Source organism: Staurois parvus, unplaced genomic scaffold (genome assembly GCF_062004578.1).
Source record: "Staurois parvus isolate SC_StPar_1 unplaced genomic scaffold, SC_StPar_1.0 ptg000019l, whole genome shotgun sequence".
Lineage (NCBI taxonomy): Eukaryota > Metazoa > Chordata > Amphibia > Anura > Ranidae > Staurois > Staurois parvus.
In genome coordinates this window covers 19,744,965-19,765,124 of record NW_028317815.1, presented here as the reverse complement: position 1 = coordinate 19,765,124, position 20,160 = coordinate 19,744,965, and the positions used below count along the sequence as shown (strand labels likewise).

The window sequence follows — 20,160 nt, the reverse complement described above, 5'->3', positions numbered from 1 at the left end:
GCTATGTATACTTAATAGAAAAAAAATCCAGTATCATCATTTGATTAAGAATAAAGTATAAGTAAACCTTCACCTTGTAAAACAACCCATTCAGTTTAAAACAGAAATGAAAGGCAGCACATTTGTGTGTACATATGAAAACCCTGATAAATACCTTTTTCTCCCTTTTTTAAAAGTGATCACATACCCTCTGAGGAGAAGCAGCAGCACACTGATTTTCTTTGGATTGTGATGTGTGTTGCCCTTCCACGTGTACCTTGCTACAAAGGCTAGTTATAGGTTGGGATGGTTGCCAATTTTTTTGTACAATTATCTGTCTGTTAATCCTCTGCTGTGTAGCTTCCACTTCTGGCTGTGGTGCAGGCACAATAGCTATTTAAACCCTACATACATGCGTAGTTTAACTGATTACTCTGGTGGCCATATCTGTAAAGGCCTCTGCGATGCTGGACGCATGATAGGCATCCCACAGTGCATATGTGCAGTAGCACCAAATAGCCCGGAAACCATATTAGATAAGGTCCACCAACCAGGGAGCATTATGGGGCATGCCTAACTTTGAGCGCAAATGCAATCATGGTGCATATAGCAAGTGTGGGAAAGACCGCCAATTTCTTTTCTGTTTTCTCTTTCTATTACAGCACTTTCACTGGGTGAGTGTATACTCCGAGAACTGTGTTACTGCTACTTTCTGTGTCCTTTACTAATATTGGCTCCTTTCTGCAGCTGCTTGCATGGACCAATCATTACAAACGAAAGATTCCCAACATGCCACTAGGTAAGAAGTCCTGCTAAGGGTAAGTACTGGCCAATGAAGTGCATTATTTATGGTTTGCCTGTTCATTTTTTTACAGTCCTGTTGAAAAAGAGACACCTGGAAAAACTCAGGAGTACAGCTTTCGCAGACATCATTCAACTTCATGTTCCTCATTCAGACAAGTCTCATAGCAGAAGGTATCAGTCTTCCAGAGGCCATCCTCATTTAAGAACCAGTAGACCTCCAGCTGGTGTTTATTTGGCCTGTGGCAATCCATGCTTGCCTGCAAAATGAGTGTATGCAGCATGCTTCTCAGAGGTCATGAAAGAGAAAGAGTTTCAGAAACTGCAGTGCAAGAGTCTTCAAATATATGCTTCAGAATAGATTCATGCATTCCTTTCCTTCAGTGAAAATGCAGGTGATAAAAAGTGCCATTGGCGCTAGCAAGCAGAGTACTAACAGCAGCTCAGTGTTTCTGGGCACTTCAGGTTCCTCCAGTTGGTGGTTTTATGCAGTGAAAATCAAATTTCTTTACTCAGCTGAACTCAGCTGGTCAAAAAATGGGGTCTAGTATCTGTTGGACAAGAACGGGCTGCAGTTTGGGGCCCATCACTCCTCTAGATGCAAGCCATCTTGGCTGGAGTGCACATTGTGAAGAAATGATGGCTTAAGGCTAGTGAAAGAGAAGGTGATAGTGCTGGCAATAATCCCATTCTGGCCACACAAACCTTGTGTCAGGAAAGGAATCCCCATGTGCGCAGGTGCATGAATATAAGGAGCTCTGCCCACAGCTGGACTGCTAATGTGCAGGCATGTGTGTGAACCAGTGCATGAGCTGGAGTACGCATGCGCAAACACAAATTCGCATTGGCGCCACAGGCACTATTTAAACTGCACTATTACAGCCTGTCAGTGCCGTTTGGTCTATTGCATTCCTGTGTTCTTGATACCAGTTTCTGCCTGCTCTCCTGTGATTGACCCGGTCTGTCCCTGATTCTGCTCTGATTGCCGCCTGTACCGACCCTTAGCCTGTCTTTGGATTACGTCTCTGCCTGCTCCTGCTGTCATATACCGTCTGCTGTTACAGACCCTGGTCTGACTCCTGACTACGTTCTTGCCTTCCACTTGTACCTCATCTGCTCGCTAGTTGCCGACCCGGACCGTCTGAGCCTGCCTAGTGTCTGTTCTTCAGCTGCCTCTGCCACCCTGTATCAGCATCAGTTCCAGCTCATCTGCCAGCCTATCCGGTCCTGGGTTTCTCTTCCGATTACTCCTCAGCAACAACCAGCGGGAGACTATCAGGCACTCATGCCACCCCGTGCTCTGGCATTCCCTGTCACCCTACCAGTGGCTCCGGAACCGGGGCTATAAGAGAGGCCTTCCCCGCACTTCAGGCTCCTCCATCAGGTATGTTATACCTTGGTTCACTTTATGACCAACAAGTCCGTAAAGCATTCAGTACTTCCTTGGTTCTTATTCCAGGCTCAAATTCAACACCCCAACCTGGTAGCTCTAGATTTGAGATCATGAAGGATAGAAACATAGAAAAGTGATGGCAGAAAAAATACAGAGTGGTCCATATATATTTTTAATATATATGTTTGTATTTTTTTTTTGTTAACTTTTTTTTGTCTGAGTATAGATCTATGTTTGTCCCAAGCATGTTTGAAGTGATTTACTGTTGACTGGCTCACTACCTTTGCTGTAATTTTATTCCAAGCATCAACTACCCTTTCAGTAAAGCAATACTTTCTAAGATTAGTTTTGAACTTTCCTCCAGTTAGTTTGAGGTCATGTCCCCATATTCTTAATCTTGGTTTCATATTGAAAAAACTGCCCTCTTGAACCTTATTCACCCCCTTGATGTATTTAAAGGTTTCAATCATGTCTCCCCTTTCCCTTATTTCCTCCAGACTGATATTGAGTTGCTTCGCTCTTGATATGTTTTATCTCTCAGACCTATCACCATTTTTGTTACCCGTCTCTGGACTAGTTCTGTCTTATCAATATCCTTTTGTAAGTGAGGTTTCCAGAACTATACAGTATTCAAAATGAGGTCTCACTAGCCAGCCAATTGTCTATGTCAGGAATGTACTTAACTGACAGAGCTGGAATGTGAAATTCTATTCAGGACAGTATCTGATTTCTTTTTCTTGCTGTGATGAGACCTCTGGTTCCTCCCTGATGACTGATATATGCTACCACCGTGGCATTGTCAAATTAAATTTAGATTGAACGACCCTTCAAAAGGATGGTATTACCCTGAAGTGACAGCAAAATCACTCAAAGTTCCAGGATTTTGAATAGAAGATGAGACTCCACCGAGGACTAAGTCCCCTGCACTGACAGGGTACCCATGACTCCTCCCCAGCCTGACAGGCTGACATTCATTGTGAGGATCCACCAAAGGACATGAAGGGCTGTCTGGATGTTGCATTGCAGAAGTTTAAAGAGAAACTGGAGAAATAGAACTGCCTCAAGACAGGCAAGAGAGGATCCTGGACTGGAGAATTCAAATCTGAGGCCAGAATGTCTAAAGGCTTCTCCTGGCTTAACCTGAGCTGTGTCCAGGACAAGACCCAGGTTCTACAAATGGTGAGTTAATTCCACAACAATGTCTGTAAGCTCTGGATCCATCCAAATTGCTGTAACATCTGGATGGTCAACATCATGTTGTCCAACAGAGCCCATTCCAACTGTTATGTCAGCAGAAGGTCATCCTAGTATCCCACAATGGGGATGCCAGAAGAGCACAGCAGGGCTAGTAAGGGGGGTGTCTTGGTGAAAACCCGAGGTGTAGACAAGAGATCAAAGGGCAGGGTCACAAATTGGTAAGGCAGGGACCCCACAACAAAACAAAGATGGGAACATGAAGGTAAGTATCCTTAATGTCTACTTAAGCCAAAAAGTCTTCCTGATGAAGGCAGATGATGATTGGGTGGATTCTGTGTGGCACATATGGATCTCAATGAAGACATTCAGACCTCTAAGTTCAAGAATGGGGCAAATGCCCTCATTGGGCTTGGGAACAAAGAACAGGTTGGAGTATAGCTCATGGAACTGTTCTGCCACAGGAACCGAGTCAATGACACCTTTATCCAGAAGACCCAAAAGGGCTTGATGGAGTCCTGCTAATCTATGCAGCGCCACAGGATGGTTGGAGGTGAGAAATCGATGTGGAGGCAGGGAGTAAAACTCTAGTTTCTAGCCCTGGCACCTGGTATACCACTTCTTGCACCCAAGCATCTGGGACTATGGCTGTCCAAGCATTTACAAAGGTTAACAAGCATTTCCCCCATGCTAAAAAGTGGAGGTGCAACTTTATGGAGAGGAAGGCTTGAGAATTTAAGAAACTCTGGCTGCCAGTTTCTGTCTGATGGATGGTTTTCCAAGTTGGGGGATGAGGAAGTCAAGGGAGTGAAGAAATGAAAGGGGCATTTCTTAACAGTTAGAGAAGGAGAAAACATTGCAGTCTGTTCCTTAGCTTTTTTTCTGCTGGTGCTCTTGCCATCATTAGCATCCTGTATGATGCTGACAAGAGGGATGCAAACCAAAAGCTTTTTACATAAGGGTTCTGCAGTTTAACACCTTGGCCATAGTACCATACGCACAATACACATGCAAGAAATGAGATGGGAGGCTTCCAGAAACCTGTCACAGCTGAAATTTAACACTACAGCTACCTTATCAATGCATTCTATAAGAGATCAGCTGCAGCAGTGGTTAGGGATTTTGACAAGCTAGATATGGATTGGCAACAGTCAGGACATGACCCATCAGAGATTATCGCTTGGGTCCTTAAAGACAGGCATCTTTAAGGAAGGACACTGCCAGATCCAGAGTGGGAACAGGCCACTTCTGGACAAATTCCTCACCAAATAGATACAAGACTAATAAGTGCTTAGGAGGAGCAAAAAGCTTATAAGGATGCTTTTAAACTCCATAGAGCAATAGTTGGAAAAGCAAGAAAAGTCTTTGAGACCTTGGGAGATTTCAAGGCTCCAAGACTGGAAACAGCACTGGTAAAAACAATTGACTAATCCTTTAGTTTCAGTGTGGTGTGCACTATCAATTAGCACTGAAACGTCTCCTTTAAGTTCGAAGTAATAGCAGTACACTGCAACTCAGAATCAGATAAAGACTTTGCAGCCGATGGCTCAAAAGACACTAAGACCACAAGAAAATCAGATATAGAATTTGCAGGAGAGGGTATGGGATTGCACTTGTGGTGTTGGCGATAAGCATCAGCAATAACTGGGTGATTTGGATCATAAAATCTTGCATTATCATAGAAAAACCTCAATCAAAAAATACCTAAGAGCAGATTCCAGGCATGCTAGAAGCTCTGGAAAAGTTAGTGGAGTTAGAACTTGGAGCACCCTAAAAAGTATGACTGTAACCCTCCCCCAGTGCGTCAAGAATCAGACACATTGCAATCAAGTAACAGTAAGGTAACACATAGGCTTGGATATTCACAAAACCTGGACAGCTGGTAGCAGGTGATGATCGAGTCTCCAGAGGTAACCAAAGACACTGTAGGTGGGTAGCAGGAAGAGATTAAAGTTACACATGGCTCTTTGCAAGCAGAAGCAAAAAGATGTTTCCTCAAAGCTGAATGGTGGGAAAGAGAGTGCGCACATCACTCTATACCACTGTCAGTCCCACAGTGTCAAACCCTTTCGGCAGCAAAATTAGTGGGAATGGGGAATAATTGTACCCAGTGACCTAAGTAAATTAAAGTAGCTCCCAGTGTTTGATTGGCCTATTTACTGAGTCTTCACAGACAGGGTAAGCAGTGAAGCAATGCCAATGGCTCTGGACCTGGAAAGCTCTCTGCAGCTAATTTTTACCAGAATGTATTCTGGAAAGCTCCACACATAAAATTCAGTGCCCGAAGGTCACTTCCAGGATATTCATGGAGCATTCAGTCCAAAGAAGTCTGAATGCAGCACTTCAAACTCCAGGCTGAGGATAACTGCCAAATAAGCTGCAATTGAAGAGACAAATTTTCAGCAGCAATGTAGAGAACAGTCTTGAACGAAGAAAAAAAAATCAAACAAGAAAAAAGGGGCTAGTGGAAAACAAATTAAGCTTTGACACAGCAGAGCTAACAAAAACATAAAGATGATGTATGCTGGTGGTAGAAGGTGCTATTCTGGGCTGGCCTACAGTTTTTTTTGTTTGCCAGTGTCCCATCCTCATGTAGGCAACAGTGTAACCCAAAGGTTAAATGTTACAATTAAATGCTCCTCAATGGATGAGAAAAAAAAGAATATTTGACTTATTTATATTGTTAAATTGAACTTAATATTTATTGTATTGAATTTTAAACAACATTTTTTTTAAAGTGCCTAAATTTGACTTGGTATCAGCTTATTATCCCCCTGTAAAGTAAACTCTGACTAAAAGAGGGATAGGCAGTACTAGGAGCCAATCAGGTATGCTACATGGACATATAGGGGTTTATTTACTAAAGCTGGAGAGTCCAAAATCAGACTCCCTTCTGCATAGAAACCAATCAGCTTCTAACCTCAGCTTGTTCAATGAAGCTTTGGCAATGAAACCTGGAAGCTTATTGGTTTCTATGCAGAAGGGAGTCTGATTTTGGACTCTCCAGCTTTAGTAAATAAACCCCATACTGACAGGAGGGAGAGCGCATATGTTTGCTGTTGTTCCTTAACTGTCTATCAAAGGCTGGAGGAAGGGAAGTGAATAGGCTACATTACTTAGAAAAGAGATAGGATATCTATATGCAGTGTGTATATATATATATATATATATATATATATATATATATAAAACATTTGTTTTATACATAAACAATCAATACAAAATAAGTGATTACTAGAGCACTATGGATTATTTTAAAGTGAAGTTCCAGCCGTTTTTGCGTTTATTAAAAGTCAGCAGCTACAAAAACTGTAGCTGTTGACTTTTAATAAACACACACTTACCTGTCCCGGGGTCCAGCAACATGCTCACCCTTCTCTCCTTCTGTCCTCCATGGCGCCAGCATCTATACTGTGGGCACCAGGCTGTGATAGCTTGCGGATTCACAGCCTGGTGCCCACTGAGCATGTGCAAGTCGTGCCACACCTCCTGATTGGTCTGGCAGTCTCCTGGGACCTGTGAAAGATCCCAGGAGACTGTGGGAGCAAGGAGGGGGACCGAACCTCCAGGTCACTTTGCCGTGGTGAACTGAGCCGGAAGTGGGAGCGGGTAACTGTTAAACCAGGTACCCGCTCCCCCTCCCCCCCAAAAGGTGCCAAATATGGCAGTGGAGGTGGGAAGGAGCTTCCACTTTAAGAAGTCCACTTTAAGAGACCATACAAATAATTTTCTTTCTGGAGCCTTCTGCAGTTTCTCTCTCTGAAACCTTGGGTAGAGCAATCTGATATGAGATGAGTCACTTCTCTTGTGTGTTTAGATTTCAGCTTGAACTATTGACTTATGTAAGCAAAAAGTAACCATTCTTTACATTGTTGCTTTTTAGTCCTGACAGTAAAAAAAGAAAGAAAAACATACAAACTGCACATTCCCTTTAAATGTAAAATAATTGATTTGTGGAAACTTTTCATATCTGCTATATATGGTAATGTAAAGCACTGCGTAAACTGTTGATGCTATGTAAATCCTGTATAATAATAATAATAATGAGGGTTAATAGACAGTTTGCAGTTCTCACTTCCTTAGGAAATGACATATAAAGTCATATGTTTACCTCATATTTTCCATACTACCACAATGTCAGATCCAACCAACCCTTTACAAGGGTTAAACTAGCTAAGCTATAATACACACACACACACACACACACACACACATTGGCTAATTATCTGATAAGAATATTTTGTGGCAAGATTACCAAATATACATATTCCATTTGGTCACCTGTTATCACCAGAATGATGCAGATTTGAAAGTTGGCCTATACAGAAGACTTTGTAGTCATTCTCAAAAGAAAGGCATAATAAAGTGTTTTGTAGTCCACTCAGCACTGTTGAAATAGGTTAAAGTGGAAAAAAATAAGGAAAAGCAAAAGGATACAATGCTGTTTGGCATCTAAAACAGTGAACACTACCACAAGCATAAAGGTACCACACTGCAGGAGGATGGCTTACAAGTATACATTATTTTTTCAATATTTTTAAATTTTTTTAGTATATCAGTATATTTTTTTGGAATATAGTCATTTGTCCTGTATTTTAAATGTACTTGATAAGAACGTTCTGATGTATAATATATATTCTTTTATAGAATGCAAGAAATAAAAGATGCTAATAAAAAGAAAAGTTTTGTTAACGTACCCATGGTGAAATAAAAGCGTAAGTTCCCATATCCTGTGGTGTCCATATAAGGAGTACATAATTTTCTCTCTTCATCTTTTAGAAATACAAGAGAAGAGCCTGATTCTATTGTTCCACATTCAGTGCCAATGACAGCTCCGGAAATTTCCCACCTGGTAACAGAAAAACATCGCCATGGGGCATACATTTTCAGTATATTTATAGCAATCGTTTACAGAATTAGATTTGCATATGAATGAATACTCGAAATTACAAACATGTTGCAATTTAGGCTTTTATCTCTATATTTCCAGAAGAACGGCATGATTTAAATTACATTTCTTCACTAAACAGTGTATTCCAAATAAGCAACATTAACTTATTAGCTTTACCCATTTCTTTAATTAATATCAGTTAAGATTGTGCTACACTTTACTTATGTGGGCCTTAAAATGTTTTCATAGCTAACACAAGACCAGTGTACCTTTTTCTGAAGTTTAACAGGGTTTCTGGTACTATACTGATAGCCATGGATGAATGCATGGTACTGGCAGATAAGAGGGACAAATGTTCAATCCTTAATACATTTTTGAGAACCGATTCCCTGCAGGAAGCATAGTTTGCTATTATAAGAAGAGCTAAAATGTACAAGAAGAAGAATATGGCTATGAGTTCTCTGTACCTATGGTTGTAAGAGTGTCTACTTGAATATCCTTGCTTGGCAATTTCTAGCTGATCATTACCTAGTAGAGTTTTTTGCAAATGCGTACAAAATGTATGAAATACACACATACACAAACACACTGTGTATCACAAATATTTTTCACTATAGTTTAACCACAGAAAAGGGTTTTAGCATATTTACATATGTGCATGTGAGGTTTCCTTTTGGGATAATGTACTTGTTCTTTTATCTGCATCTGAGCTGCTTTTCATCCCCATACAAGTCAGAGTAAATGCAAGAACAACACAAAGCAGATTCATGCAAATCTTAGATCAACTGAAAAGCAAATGAAAAAACTAAACACAAATCAAAGCACCCAAAAGCATACTGTATTTGATTTGTTTCTGAGTTTAAAGCCTGTATGCCAGAATTAAGGATTCAGCATCACATTTTCTAGTGAAATTGATTTATAAATACATTGAAAAAGAGGTCTTTACTATTGTCCATGATAAATTGTCAGATGTTTGCCTTAAATTTTCCATTTGCATCAAACAAACTAACTTTGTACTCTGGTTGAATATTATGGTCTACAGCTTGAACGTATATTATAATTAATTGGTATACACTATTATTACTTTCTTTTTCTGGGTCTGGGTAACTATGTATGTTTGTGTTTCATGTCAACTCTGTGTAATGGTTTATTATGAACCTATTTTTTCATGCAATTTTTTTCTAGTTGGACCGGTTTGAATTTGATTGGAAAGATTTGATTAAATGTTCTTTGTTCTGCAACCTGTAGTAAGGTGGTTAGTTAAGCATTAAATAAAACATTCCTTCTTGGCCCTGGTCTTCCTGACAGTAAAAATGCAGATACACTGTGCATGGCAGGATGTGTTGTTATGTGGAAATGGAAGGAGAGCTGCAGATTTATTGCCTTCTCTTCTTAACCCAGTCTGAGATAATATTTCCCTTGACATCTGACCTACAGTGTCAGGCATTGTTGTGGCTTTCTGCAAGCTCTTCAGATGTCTACTGTGCATCATTAGAGCCTGAATCAATGACAGCCAAGACTGCTGCATGCATAGCACCACTTTATAATTTGGAAGCCGTAGCTCTAAGTGGCATTCAACTCCCCAAGTGGAAGAAAGAAAGGTCTTCTGGGCATAGAAGCTCTTCAGATATACTATGGTTGAAATAAATGCTTGATTTACTTGGCAATCAATTATGATTGCCATTCTCTCTCTGGTTCACTGACTATAAACATGCTCCATTTACTCTTACTGAAGTAGATGCCTCTCCACTGACCCAAGTGCTACCCTAGGATTTTAATGTAGGCCATAAGTAAAGGACAAAAAATGAACTCCGAAAAATGTAATTGATAAAATACATTAAAAGCTATCACAGCTGTCTTGGATCACATTTACAGAAGAATTATAGAGCATCAACAGTGTGACCATTTCACACACTAAAACTAAAAACACAAATAAAAGCTATGTTACCAGTATACTAGTAATACCATTCTTGAAATATTTAGGTTTACTAAGATTTGTTGGTACATGTAAGTGTCAGAAAAAAGAGTAAGCGGACTTTGGGAAAAGCTAGGCATTATACTAGGGACCAGAAAGACAATGCAATACACTAGGTTCCCTTAAAAGAGAAATCCAGGTTTCCTAATTTGTTTGGGCCAGCTCGGACCAAACAAATTATTTACATGCCAAAACAGACTGGCTGCCAATTAGCCTATATTACACTGTAGTAACTTCTGCTACATGTATACGTGGTGCTGTGCTCTGGCATCATTACCAGAGACTTCCCCATTACTGCTGGAAATACAGCAGAGAGAGTTGCACATACAGCATCTCTGCCATTTATGAGAAGCCTAGTATATTTTCAACGATTACAAGGGCTTCCCTGATTGGCTGAGTTGGATATCATGATGTCATCTCTCTGCCTCTCCAGGTTGGACAATCAGAGGAAGTCTTGTATTCACTGAAAAACAATCTCCTAAATGGTGGAGATGCAGTATGGGCAACTCTCTCTCCATACCTAGCAGTTACAGTGAATAAAAAATGTCTACACACCCCTGTTAAAATGTCAGGTTTCTGTGATGAAAAAATTGAGATAAAGATAAATCATTTCAGAACGTTTTCCACCTTTAACCACATGCCGCCCAGCCACTGTATAAATACGGTGGCAGGGTGGCACGGCTGGGCAAAACCACGTTTTAAATGTGTGTTTTGTAAACAGGTAGGGGGCACGCGCAATCACAGCCGCGGATGTCAGTCGCCGGGTCACAGCCGGTCGTTACCAGCTATGTCCCGGTGATCGGCGGCAATCGCTGACAGAGAGCACAGCTGCAGTAGCTGTGCTTTCTGTCAGTTCCCTGACAGCTCCAGGACAAGCTGATCGGGACAGAAGAGTTTCTCTCTCCCAATCAGCGGTGTCCCGTGCAGTAGACACCCCCGCCCCCTAGTAAAACACTCCCCTCACACAGTTAAACCTTTCCCTGAAAAATAAACTTAACCCCTTCCTCCCCAGTGCCATTAGTACAGTATCAGTGTTTTTTTTTTTTTTTTCACTGATCACTGTATTGGTGTCACTGGGGATGTCAGTGACCCCAAGTCAGTACCCCCCCCCAATGTCAGAATGTCCGCCACAGTCCCGCCATAAGTCGCTGATCGCCGCCATAAGACACTGATCGCCGCCATAAGTCGCTGATCGCCGCCATTATTAGTATAAAAAAAACCTAAAAATCCCAGTATCTTTCCCGCCATTTGTAAACTCTATAACTTTCACGTAAACCAATTAATTTACACGTATTGGGTTTTTTTTTTTAGCAAAGACATGTCGCAGAATGCATTTTGGCAGAAATTTATGACTAAATTTGATTTTTTAATTTTTTTTTACTGGACATGTTTTATAGCAAAAAGTCCAAAATATTGCTTTTTTTTCCTCAAAATTGTCAGCCTTTTTTTTTATAGCGCAAAAAATAAAAACTGCACAGGCGATCAAATACCATCGAAAGAAAGCTCAATTTGTGGTAAAAAAAAAAGATGTAAATTTCATTTATGTACCGTATTGCATGACCACGCAATTGTCCGTTAAACTAGCGCAGCGTTGTATAGCAAAAAAATGGCGTAAATTGCAGTATCTATACCATAGTTTGTAGACGCTATAACTTTCACACAAAGCAATCAATATACACTTATTGGGATTTTTTTTACCAAAAACCTAGTAGCAGAATACATTTTGGCCTAAATTTATAACCAACTTTGAGTTTACTATATATTTTTTATATCTGAAAGTAAAAAGTATTGTTTTTCTTCAAAATTTTTGGCCTTTTTTTGTTTATAGAGTGAAAAATAAAAAGCGCACCGGTGATCAAATACCACCGAAAGAAAGCTCTATTTGTGTGAAAAAAAAGGATGTAAATTTTGTTTGGGTGCAGCATTCCATGACCGCGCAATTATCAGTTGAATTAGTGCAGCGCCGAGTAGCAAAAAGAGGCCTGGTCATTAAGGGGGGTAAATCCTCTGGAGGTCAAGTGGTTAATGTAACCTATAAACTGTACAACTCAGTTGTACAACAAACTGAAATCTTTTAGGTGGAGGGAAGTAAAAATAAAAAACTAAAATAATATGGTTGCATAAGTGTGCACACCCTTAAACTAATACTTTGTTGACACACTTTTTTATTTTACTCCAGCACTCAGTCTTTTTGGGTATGAGTCTATCAGCATGGCATATCTTGACTTGACAATATTTGCCCACTCTTCCTTGTAAAAACACTCCAAATCTGTCAGATTGCGAGGGCATCTCCTGTGAACAGCCCTCTTCAGATCACTCCTCAAATTTTCAATCAGATTCAGGTCTGGGCTCTGGCTGGGCCATTCCAAAACTTTAATCTTCTTCTGGTGAATCCATTCCTTTGTTGATTTGGATGTATGCTTTGGATCGTTGTCATGCTGAAAGATGAAGTTCCTCTTCATGTTCAGCTTTCTAGCAGAAGCCTGAAGGTTTTGTGCCAATGTTGACTGGTATTTGGAACTGTTCATAATTCCCTCTACCTAGACTAAGGCCCCAGTTTCAGCTGAAGAAAAACAACCCCGAAGCATGAAGCTGCCACCACCATGCTTCACTGTGGGTATGGTGTTCTTTTGGTGATGTGCAGTGTTGTTTTTGCGCCAAACATATCTGTTGGAATCAGACCATAACACATTTTCCCATATGCTTTTAGGAGACTTCAGATGTGTTTTTGCAAAATTTAGCCAGGCTTGGATGTTTTTCTTCATAAGAAAAGGCTTCTGTCTTGCCACTCTACCCCATAGCCCAGACATATGAAGAATACAGGAGATTGTTGTCACATATACCACACAGGCAGTACTTGCCAGATATTCCTGCAGCTCCTTTAACGACTTGCCTACTTTCACCCCCTTCCTGCCCAGGCCAATTTTCAGCTTTCAGCGCTGTTGCACTTTGAATGGCAATTGCGCGGTCATGCAACACTGTACATTTAATACATTTTTATCATTTTTTGGAGACGGAGCTTTCTTTTGGTGGTATTTAATCACCACTGGGTTTTTCATTTTTTTTTTAAACAAACCAAAAACAGCTGAAAATTTGGGAAAAAAAGTTTTTTTCTTAGTTTCTGTTATATAATTTTGTAAATTAGTAATTTTTCTCCTTCACTGATGTGAGCTAGTGAGGCTGCAGTGATGGGCACTGAAAGGTTGCACTGATGGGCACTGATAGGCGGCACTGATGATGAGGCACTGGTAGGTGGCAATGATGGGCATTGACAGGCCTCACTGGTGGGCATTGATAGACAACACTGATGGGCACTGAAAGGCAGTACTCATATATGGCACTGATAGGCGGCACGATAGGCAGCACTGACTGGCACTGATAGGCGACATTGACTGGCACTGTTAGGTGGCACTGATTGGAACTGTTAGGCAGCACTGACTGGCACTGATAGGTGGCTCTGATTGTCAGCACTCATAGGCGGCACTAACTGGCACTGATAGGTGGTACTGACTGGCGCTGATAGGTGGCACTGAAAGGCAGCTTAGATGGGCACTGATATATGGCATTGATATGCACTGATGGGCACTGACAGGTGGCATTGATGTGCACTGACAGGTGGCACTGATGGGCCTACACTGATCATCAGTGCCCTGATGATCAGTGTAGATGTCCCCTCTGAGGAATGCCGATTACCCGCTCTCCTCTCCTCACGAGCTGTCAGCCTGACAGCTCATGAGGAGAGAAATGCCGATAACTGGCATTTCCTTATTTACATGTGATCAGCTGTGATTGGACACAGCTGATCACATGACAAAGCTGAAGTCATCAGCTCTTTCCGCAGATCGGTGATCCACTGTGTCCCAGAGACACAGTGCACCACCGATCGCCGCGCTGCACGGTTAGAGTGGGAGGACGACTTTTGACGTCCTTCCAGAAGGAGAAAACAAATGCCCATCCGTCATTTCCTTATATGGCGGGCGGGAGGCAGTTAATGTTGCTGTAGGCCTCTTAGCAGTCTTTCTTCTTTTCTTCTCATCTCCATCAATTTTGAAGGGACGTCCAGTTCTTGGTAATGTCATTGTTGAACTCCAAAGACATGCTGGTAGGTTAATTGGATCCTGTCTAAAAATTGGCCCATGTATGTATGAATGTAAGTTAGGGACCTTAGATTGTAAATCCCTTGAGGGTTAGGCACTGATGTGAATGTACAATTTATATGTAAAGCGCTGCATAAAATTGACGGCGCTATATAAGTACCTGAAATAAAATAAATAAATAAACCATATTTTCTCCACTTGATAATGACTGTCTTCACTGTATTCCATAGTATATCTAATGCCTTGTAAATTCTTTTGTACCCTTCTCCTGACTGATACCTTTTAACAGTGAGATTCGGCTGATGCTTTGGAAGCTCTCTGCGGACCATGGCTTTTGCTGTAGGATGAAACTAAGAAAATGTCAGGAAAGACCTAGTAGAACAGCTGAACTTTATTTGGGGTTAATCAGAGGCACTTTAAATTATGGCAGGTGTGTCCTGACTCCTATTTAACATGATTTTGAATGTGATTGCTTAATTCTGAACACAGCTACTTCCCCAGTTATAAGAGGGTGTGCACACTTATGCAACCACATTATTTTTTAAGTTTTTTATGTTTACGTCTACCCCCTAAAAGATTTTGGTTTGTTTTTTTCAATTGAGTTGTACAGTTTATAGATCACATTATAGGTGGAAAAAGTTCTAAAGTGATTTATCTTTGTCTCATTTTTTTACATCATAGAAACCTGACATTTTAACAGGGGTGTGTAGACTTTTCATTTTTTTTTATATCCACTGTATGTAGAAGTCTCTGGTACTGCTTATCTGTATGTTAGAAATGGTGCTTGTTGGAGTGCAGAACACAACAAGCTATACATTTGTTTAAAAGAGTATATATATATATATATATATATATATATATATCAAGAAGCAATATAATGGTAATGGTACGTGAACATACTGTATTTAACCAAGTAAAACTCATATTGTTCATCAGGAAGGTGAAGCATAATAATAATATTAATAATAATAATATATTATTATCATTATAATAATAATAACATAATAATAACCATTGGAACTTACAATCTACTTATATTGTAAGCTCTAATGAGCAGGGCCCTCGGATTCCTACTGTATTAAATTGTATTGTAATTATACTGTCTGCCTTTATGAAGTAAAGCGCTGCATAAATTGTTGGCACAATATAAATCTTGTACATTCACCGGCAACTTTATTATGTACACCTTGCCAGTACTAGGTTGGACCCCCTTTTGCCTTCAGAACTGTTTTAATTATTCGTGGCATAGTTTCAACAAAGTGTTGGAAACATTCCTCAGAGATTTTGGTCCATATTGACATGATAACATCATGTAGCTGCTACAGATTTGTCGGCTGCACATCCATGAACCTTTGATACAAGGCAGGATGGATCCATGCCTTTGTGTTGTTTACACCAAATTCTGACCCTACCATCTGAATGTCGCAGCTGATATCGAGACTCACCAGACAAGGCAACATTTTTACAATCTTCTGTTGTCCAATTTTGGTGAGCCTGTGTGAATTGTAGCCTTAGTTTTCTGTTCTTAGCTGACAGGAGTGGCACCTGGTGTGGTCTTCTGCTGCTGTAGCCCATCTGCTTCAAGGTTTGACGTGTTGTGCCTTCAGAGATGGTATTCTTGGTTGAAACAAGTGGTTATTTGAGTTATGGTTGCCTTTCTATTATCTTGAACGAGTCCACTCATTCTCCTCTGACCTCTGAAATTAACTAGGTATATTCGTCCACACAATTGCTGCTCACTGGATATTTTCTGTTTTTCGGACCATTCTCTGTAAACCCTAGAGATGGTTGTGCATGAAAATCCCAGTAGATCAGCAGTTTTTTAAATACTCAGACTAGTCTGTCTGGCACCAACAACCATGCCACATTCAAAGTCACTTGAATCCCCTTTCTTCCCCATTCTGATGCTCGGTTTGAACTTCAGCAAGTCATCTTCACCTCATCTAGATTCCTAAATACATTGAGTTGCTGCCATGTGATTGGCTGATTAGCAATTTGTGTTACCAAGCAATTGAACAGGTGTACCTAAAAAAGTAGCCAGTGAGTGTATAATAAAAATAATAATAATAATGGTGAAGATGATAATAATAATTTCTGTATAAAAAGTAATTATTCTTGCTTGTATTAAAGGGAAAAATAAAAGCCCATGAACTCAATGAACTGGCAAAGACAATTATTAAACCCTCTTGTATTTAAAGAACAGAAGCTTCCTTTGCATACATTTGCATGACACAGAGACATCTTAATGTAGTGTGCAGTTTCCACATATATTTGTAAATGTATGCAATTAACACATCTGTTTTTAAGTTAAATTAGACACAGACTTTCCATTTTGAAAAGCTGACTTTTTATTGTGTACTTTTACACTGCTATATGCAAAATCTACACACAGTAATTAATAATATACACTAGGATATTGGGAGAATAATTGCATGGTTTGTTTTTTACTGAAATAATACATGACTATTGATTAGAAAATTATATGGATGGTAACTGTAAAGAACCAACATTTATGTCAATAATCTCTAGGATGACAAAAGCTAGTCAAACTCAAAAGGACACTCAAAATGACACCCAAAAGTACCTTGCAAAGTCAGTGCTTCAACCACACCTTATAATGCACTTCTCTAATCAAATATAGCATATAAGCATGCTGACACTTGGGAGAACTTGTCACTGGTGTAAAAAAGTATGGCTTTGAGATAAGGGTCTAATATTTTTTTATTAAACAAAAACATTATCCTAAACAGTTCTAATTATAATTTTATAAATATAGTAAATAAAAAGAATATCTGCCCTTTAGTTAATCCTACAAGCAAGCAGCCAGCACTAAAAGTTCATGATACCAAACCCACAAAATATATATAATATAAGTGCAGCACTATGAAACTATCATCGACAAATGGCACAAAATTGTTACAAAAACTATATGTAACCGAAAGAAATAAAAAAAATGTTCTAAATAATAAGATTAAGCCATAAATGGCAGTTATTTCCCATATAGCAATCAATAAAGTCCATAAATAGTGAATTGTGATATGCCAACATTTTCAAATTACTCCACAAAGAAACACCCAAGTGTTTGTAATAAATCTGTACACCTTAAGAAACACATACTTCAGCTGCTTACCGATCCAAATGACCATTATACTCATAAATGGTCATTCAGCACTGAAGGGGTAAAAGCCTCCCTCTGGCAAAAATGTCTCATTTGCAAGCTCAATACAGAATAGGCAGCCACAGCAACTCCCAAAGATAAAGGATGAGAAGCAATCACATAGTGTAAAACCATATTGTTTGCTTTATTCAAAGAAATAAAGTGCACACTCGCAGCATAAAAAAAGCCTCCAGACAACGGAGCATATATCGTAACTTGGTGGTCCAATGGGCTAGCAATTTACTCATCTGTCACTCAACTCTGTGTGCTTGAGGACGTCACTCCCATAGGACCCACCCTACGTGCTTCATCACAGATGCAACCGCCATTTTATGTATACTCTCAATTTAGGACTCACCCTGCTGGTTGACTCTCAAATTCTTCAGACCATTGATCTTGAATGTCTTCAGTAGAGAGGTCGACATCTCTGGTTGTGGCAAAATTGTATTCACTTCCCTCTGTACCATGGAAATAAATTGCATTGCCATCTGATTGACAGCTATGCTATGGAAACAGAAATAACACATGGTAATGCTAAACATTTATTATTTGGTTAGTTATTCTATGCAATTAACTTATTTGAGGCAATTTTCAAATACAATCAAATGGGATACCCTGCACAGTATGTGATACAAACACCAATAAGAAGTGGAAAATGTTGCTATAAAATAAATAGACAAATATATGTGGGATTTTATTGGCTAAAATGTAGAAAAAAAGTTATAGTAAATTATGTAATTATCATTGTTATGTATGATACGAAGCTTTAAAAGCTACTGAAAGAACCTCTCAATAAGTGGTTTCAATTTCTTTTGTATCAGCAAGCATCCCTTTCTTTTCTATATGTACAAAGCTCAGATATCAAAGTGACCACATAAAATTCCACATGTCATATAGACTAGTAAGCCATTAAAGATGAATTCCAGGAATACAGCCACTTTATAATATGTGCTGGCTTACTATAAGTTAAGTCCGAGAAGTTGCATGTCACCTCATGGGCTTATCTCTTTTATTTCCAACTAACAGTTACAGTGTCTTGAAAAAGTATTTATACCCCTTGAAATTTTCCACATTTTGTCATGTTACAAGTAAAAACATAAATGTATTTTATTGGGATTTTATGTAATAGACCAAATCAAAGTGGCACATAATTGTGAAGTGGAAGAAAAATGATAAATGGTTTTCAACATTTACTAATAAATATCTGACAAGTGTGGAGTGCATTTGTATTCAGTCCCCCTCAGTCAATACTTTGCAGAACCACCTTTCGCTGCAATTACAGCTGCAAGTCTTTTTGGGGAGGTCTCTACCAACTTTGCACATCTAGAGAGTGACATTTGTGCCCATTCTTCTTTGCAAAATAGCTCAAGCTCTGTCAGATTGGATGGAAAGCATCTGGTAACAGCAATTTTAAAGTCTTACCAAAGATTCTCAATTGGATTTAGGTCTGGGCTTTGACTGGGCCATTCTAACACATGAATATGCTTTGATCTAAACCATTCCATTGTAGCTCTGGTTGTATGTTTAGGGTCGTTGTCCTGCTGGTAGATGAACCTCCGCCCCAGTCTCAAGTCTTTTGAAGGTTTTCTTCTAAGATTTCCCTGTATTTGGCTTGATCCATCTTCCCATCAACTCTGACCAGCTTTCCTGTCCCTGCTGAAGAAAAGCATCCCCACAACATAATGCTGCCACCACATTTAACGGTGGAGATGGCGTATTCAGGGGGATGTGCAGTGTTAGTTTTCCATCACACATAGCATTTTGCTTTTAGGTCAAAAAGTAAAATTTTGTTCTCATCTGACCAGAGCACCTTCTTCCACATGTTTGCTGTGTCCCCCACATGGCTTCCTGCAAACTGCAAATGGGAATTCTTATGGCTTTCTTTCAACAATGACTTTCTTCTTGCCACTCTTCCATAAAGGCTAGATTTGTGAAGTACACGACTAATAGTTTTCCAGTGGACAGATTCTCCCACCTGAGCTGTGGATCTTTGCAGCTCCTCTAGAGTTACCATGGGCCTCTTGGCTGCTTCTCTTATTAATGCTCTCTTTGCCCGGCCTCTCAGTTTAGGTGGACGGATATGTCTTGGTAGGTTTGCAGTTGTGCCATACTCTTTCAATTTACAGATGATGGACTGAACAGTGCTCCATGAGATGTTCAAAGCTTGGGTTATTTTTAAATAACCTAGCCCTGCGTTAAAATTCTCCACAACTTTATCCATGACCTGTCTGGTGTGTTCCTTGGCCTTCATGATGCTGTCTGTTTACTAATGTTATCTAACAAACCTCTGAGGGCTTCACAGAACAGCTGTATTTACACTGAGATTAAATTAAATACAGGTGGAGTCTATTAACAAATTAGGTGACTTCTGAAGCCTATTGGTTCCATTAGATTTTAGTTAGGAGTATCAGAGTAAAGGGGGCTGAATACAAATGCAACCCACACTTTTCAATATTTATATTTATTTATATTTATTTGTAAAAAAAAATTAAAACCATTTATCATGTTCCTTCCACTTTACAATAATGTGCCAGTTTGTGTTCGTCTATCACATAAAATTCCAATAAAATACATTTACGTTTTTGATTGTAAAATGACAAAATGTGGAAAATTTTAAGAGGTATGACTACTTTTTCAAGGCACTGTATATGAAGCTCTGGGTAGTAAAATCAC

The 20,160-nt window shown here is 39.6% G+C and overlaps 1 protein-coding gene across 3 annotated transcripts in view; it reads right to left on the bottom strand.

The window, feature by feature from the left end:
* The window catches only part of RELN (reelin), a 547,755-nt gene that overhangs the window by 253,838 nt on the left and 273,757 nt on the right, over positions 1–20,160 (bottom strand). For all 3 annotated transcript variants that reach the window (XM_089685528.1, XM_089685532.1, XM_089685541.1), the window contains exons 11-12: positions 17,846–17,991; positions 8,065–8,216 (exon numbers count right to left, since the gene is read on the bottom strand). In XM_089685528.1, the coding sequence (XP_089541654.1) occupies positions 8,065–8,216; positions 17,846–17,991 (298 nt within the window). The remainder of the gene's footprint in view (positions 1–8,064; positions 8,217–17,845; positions 17,992–20,160) is intronic.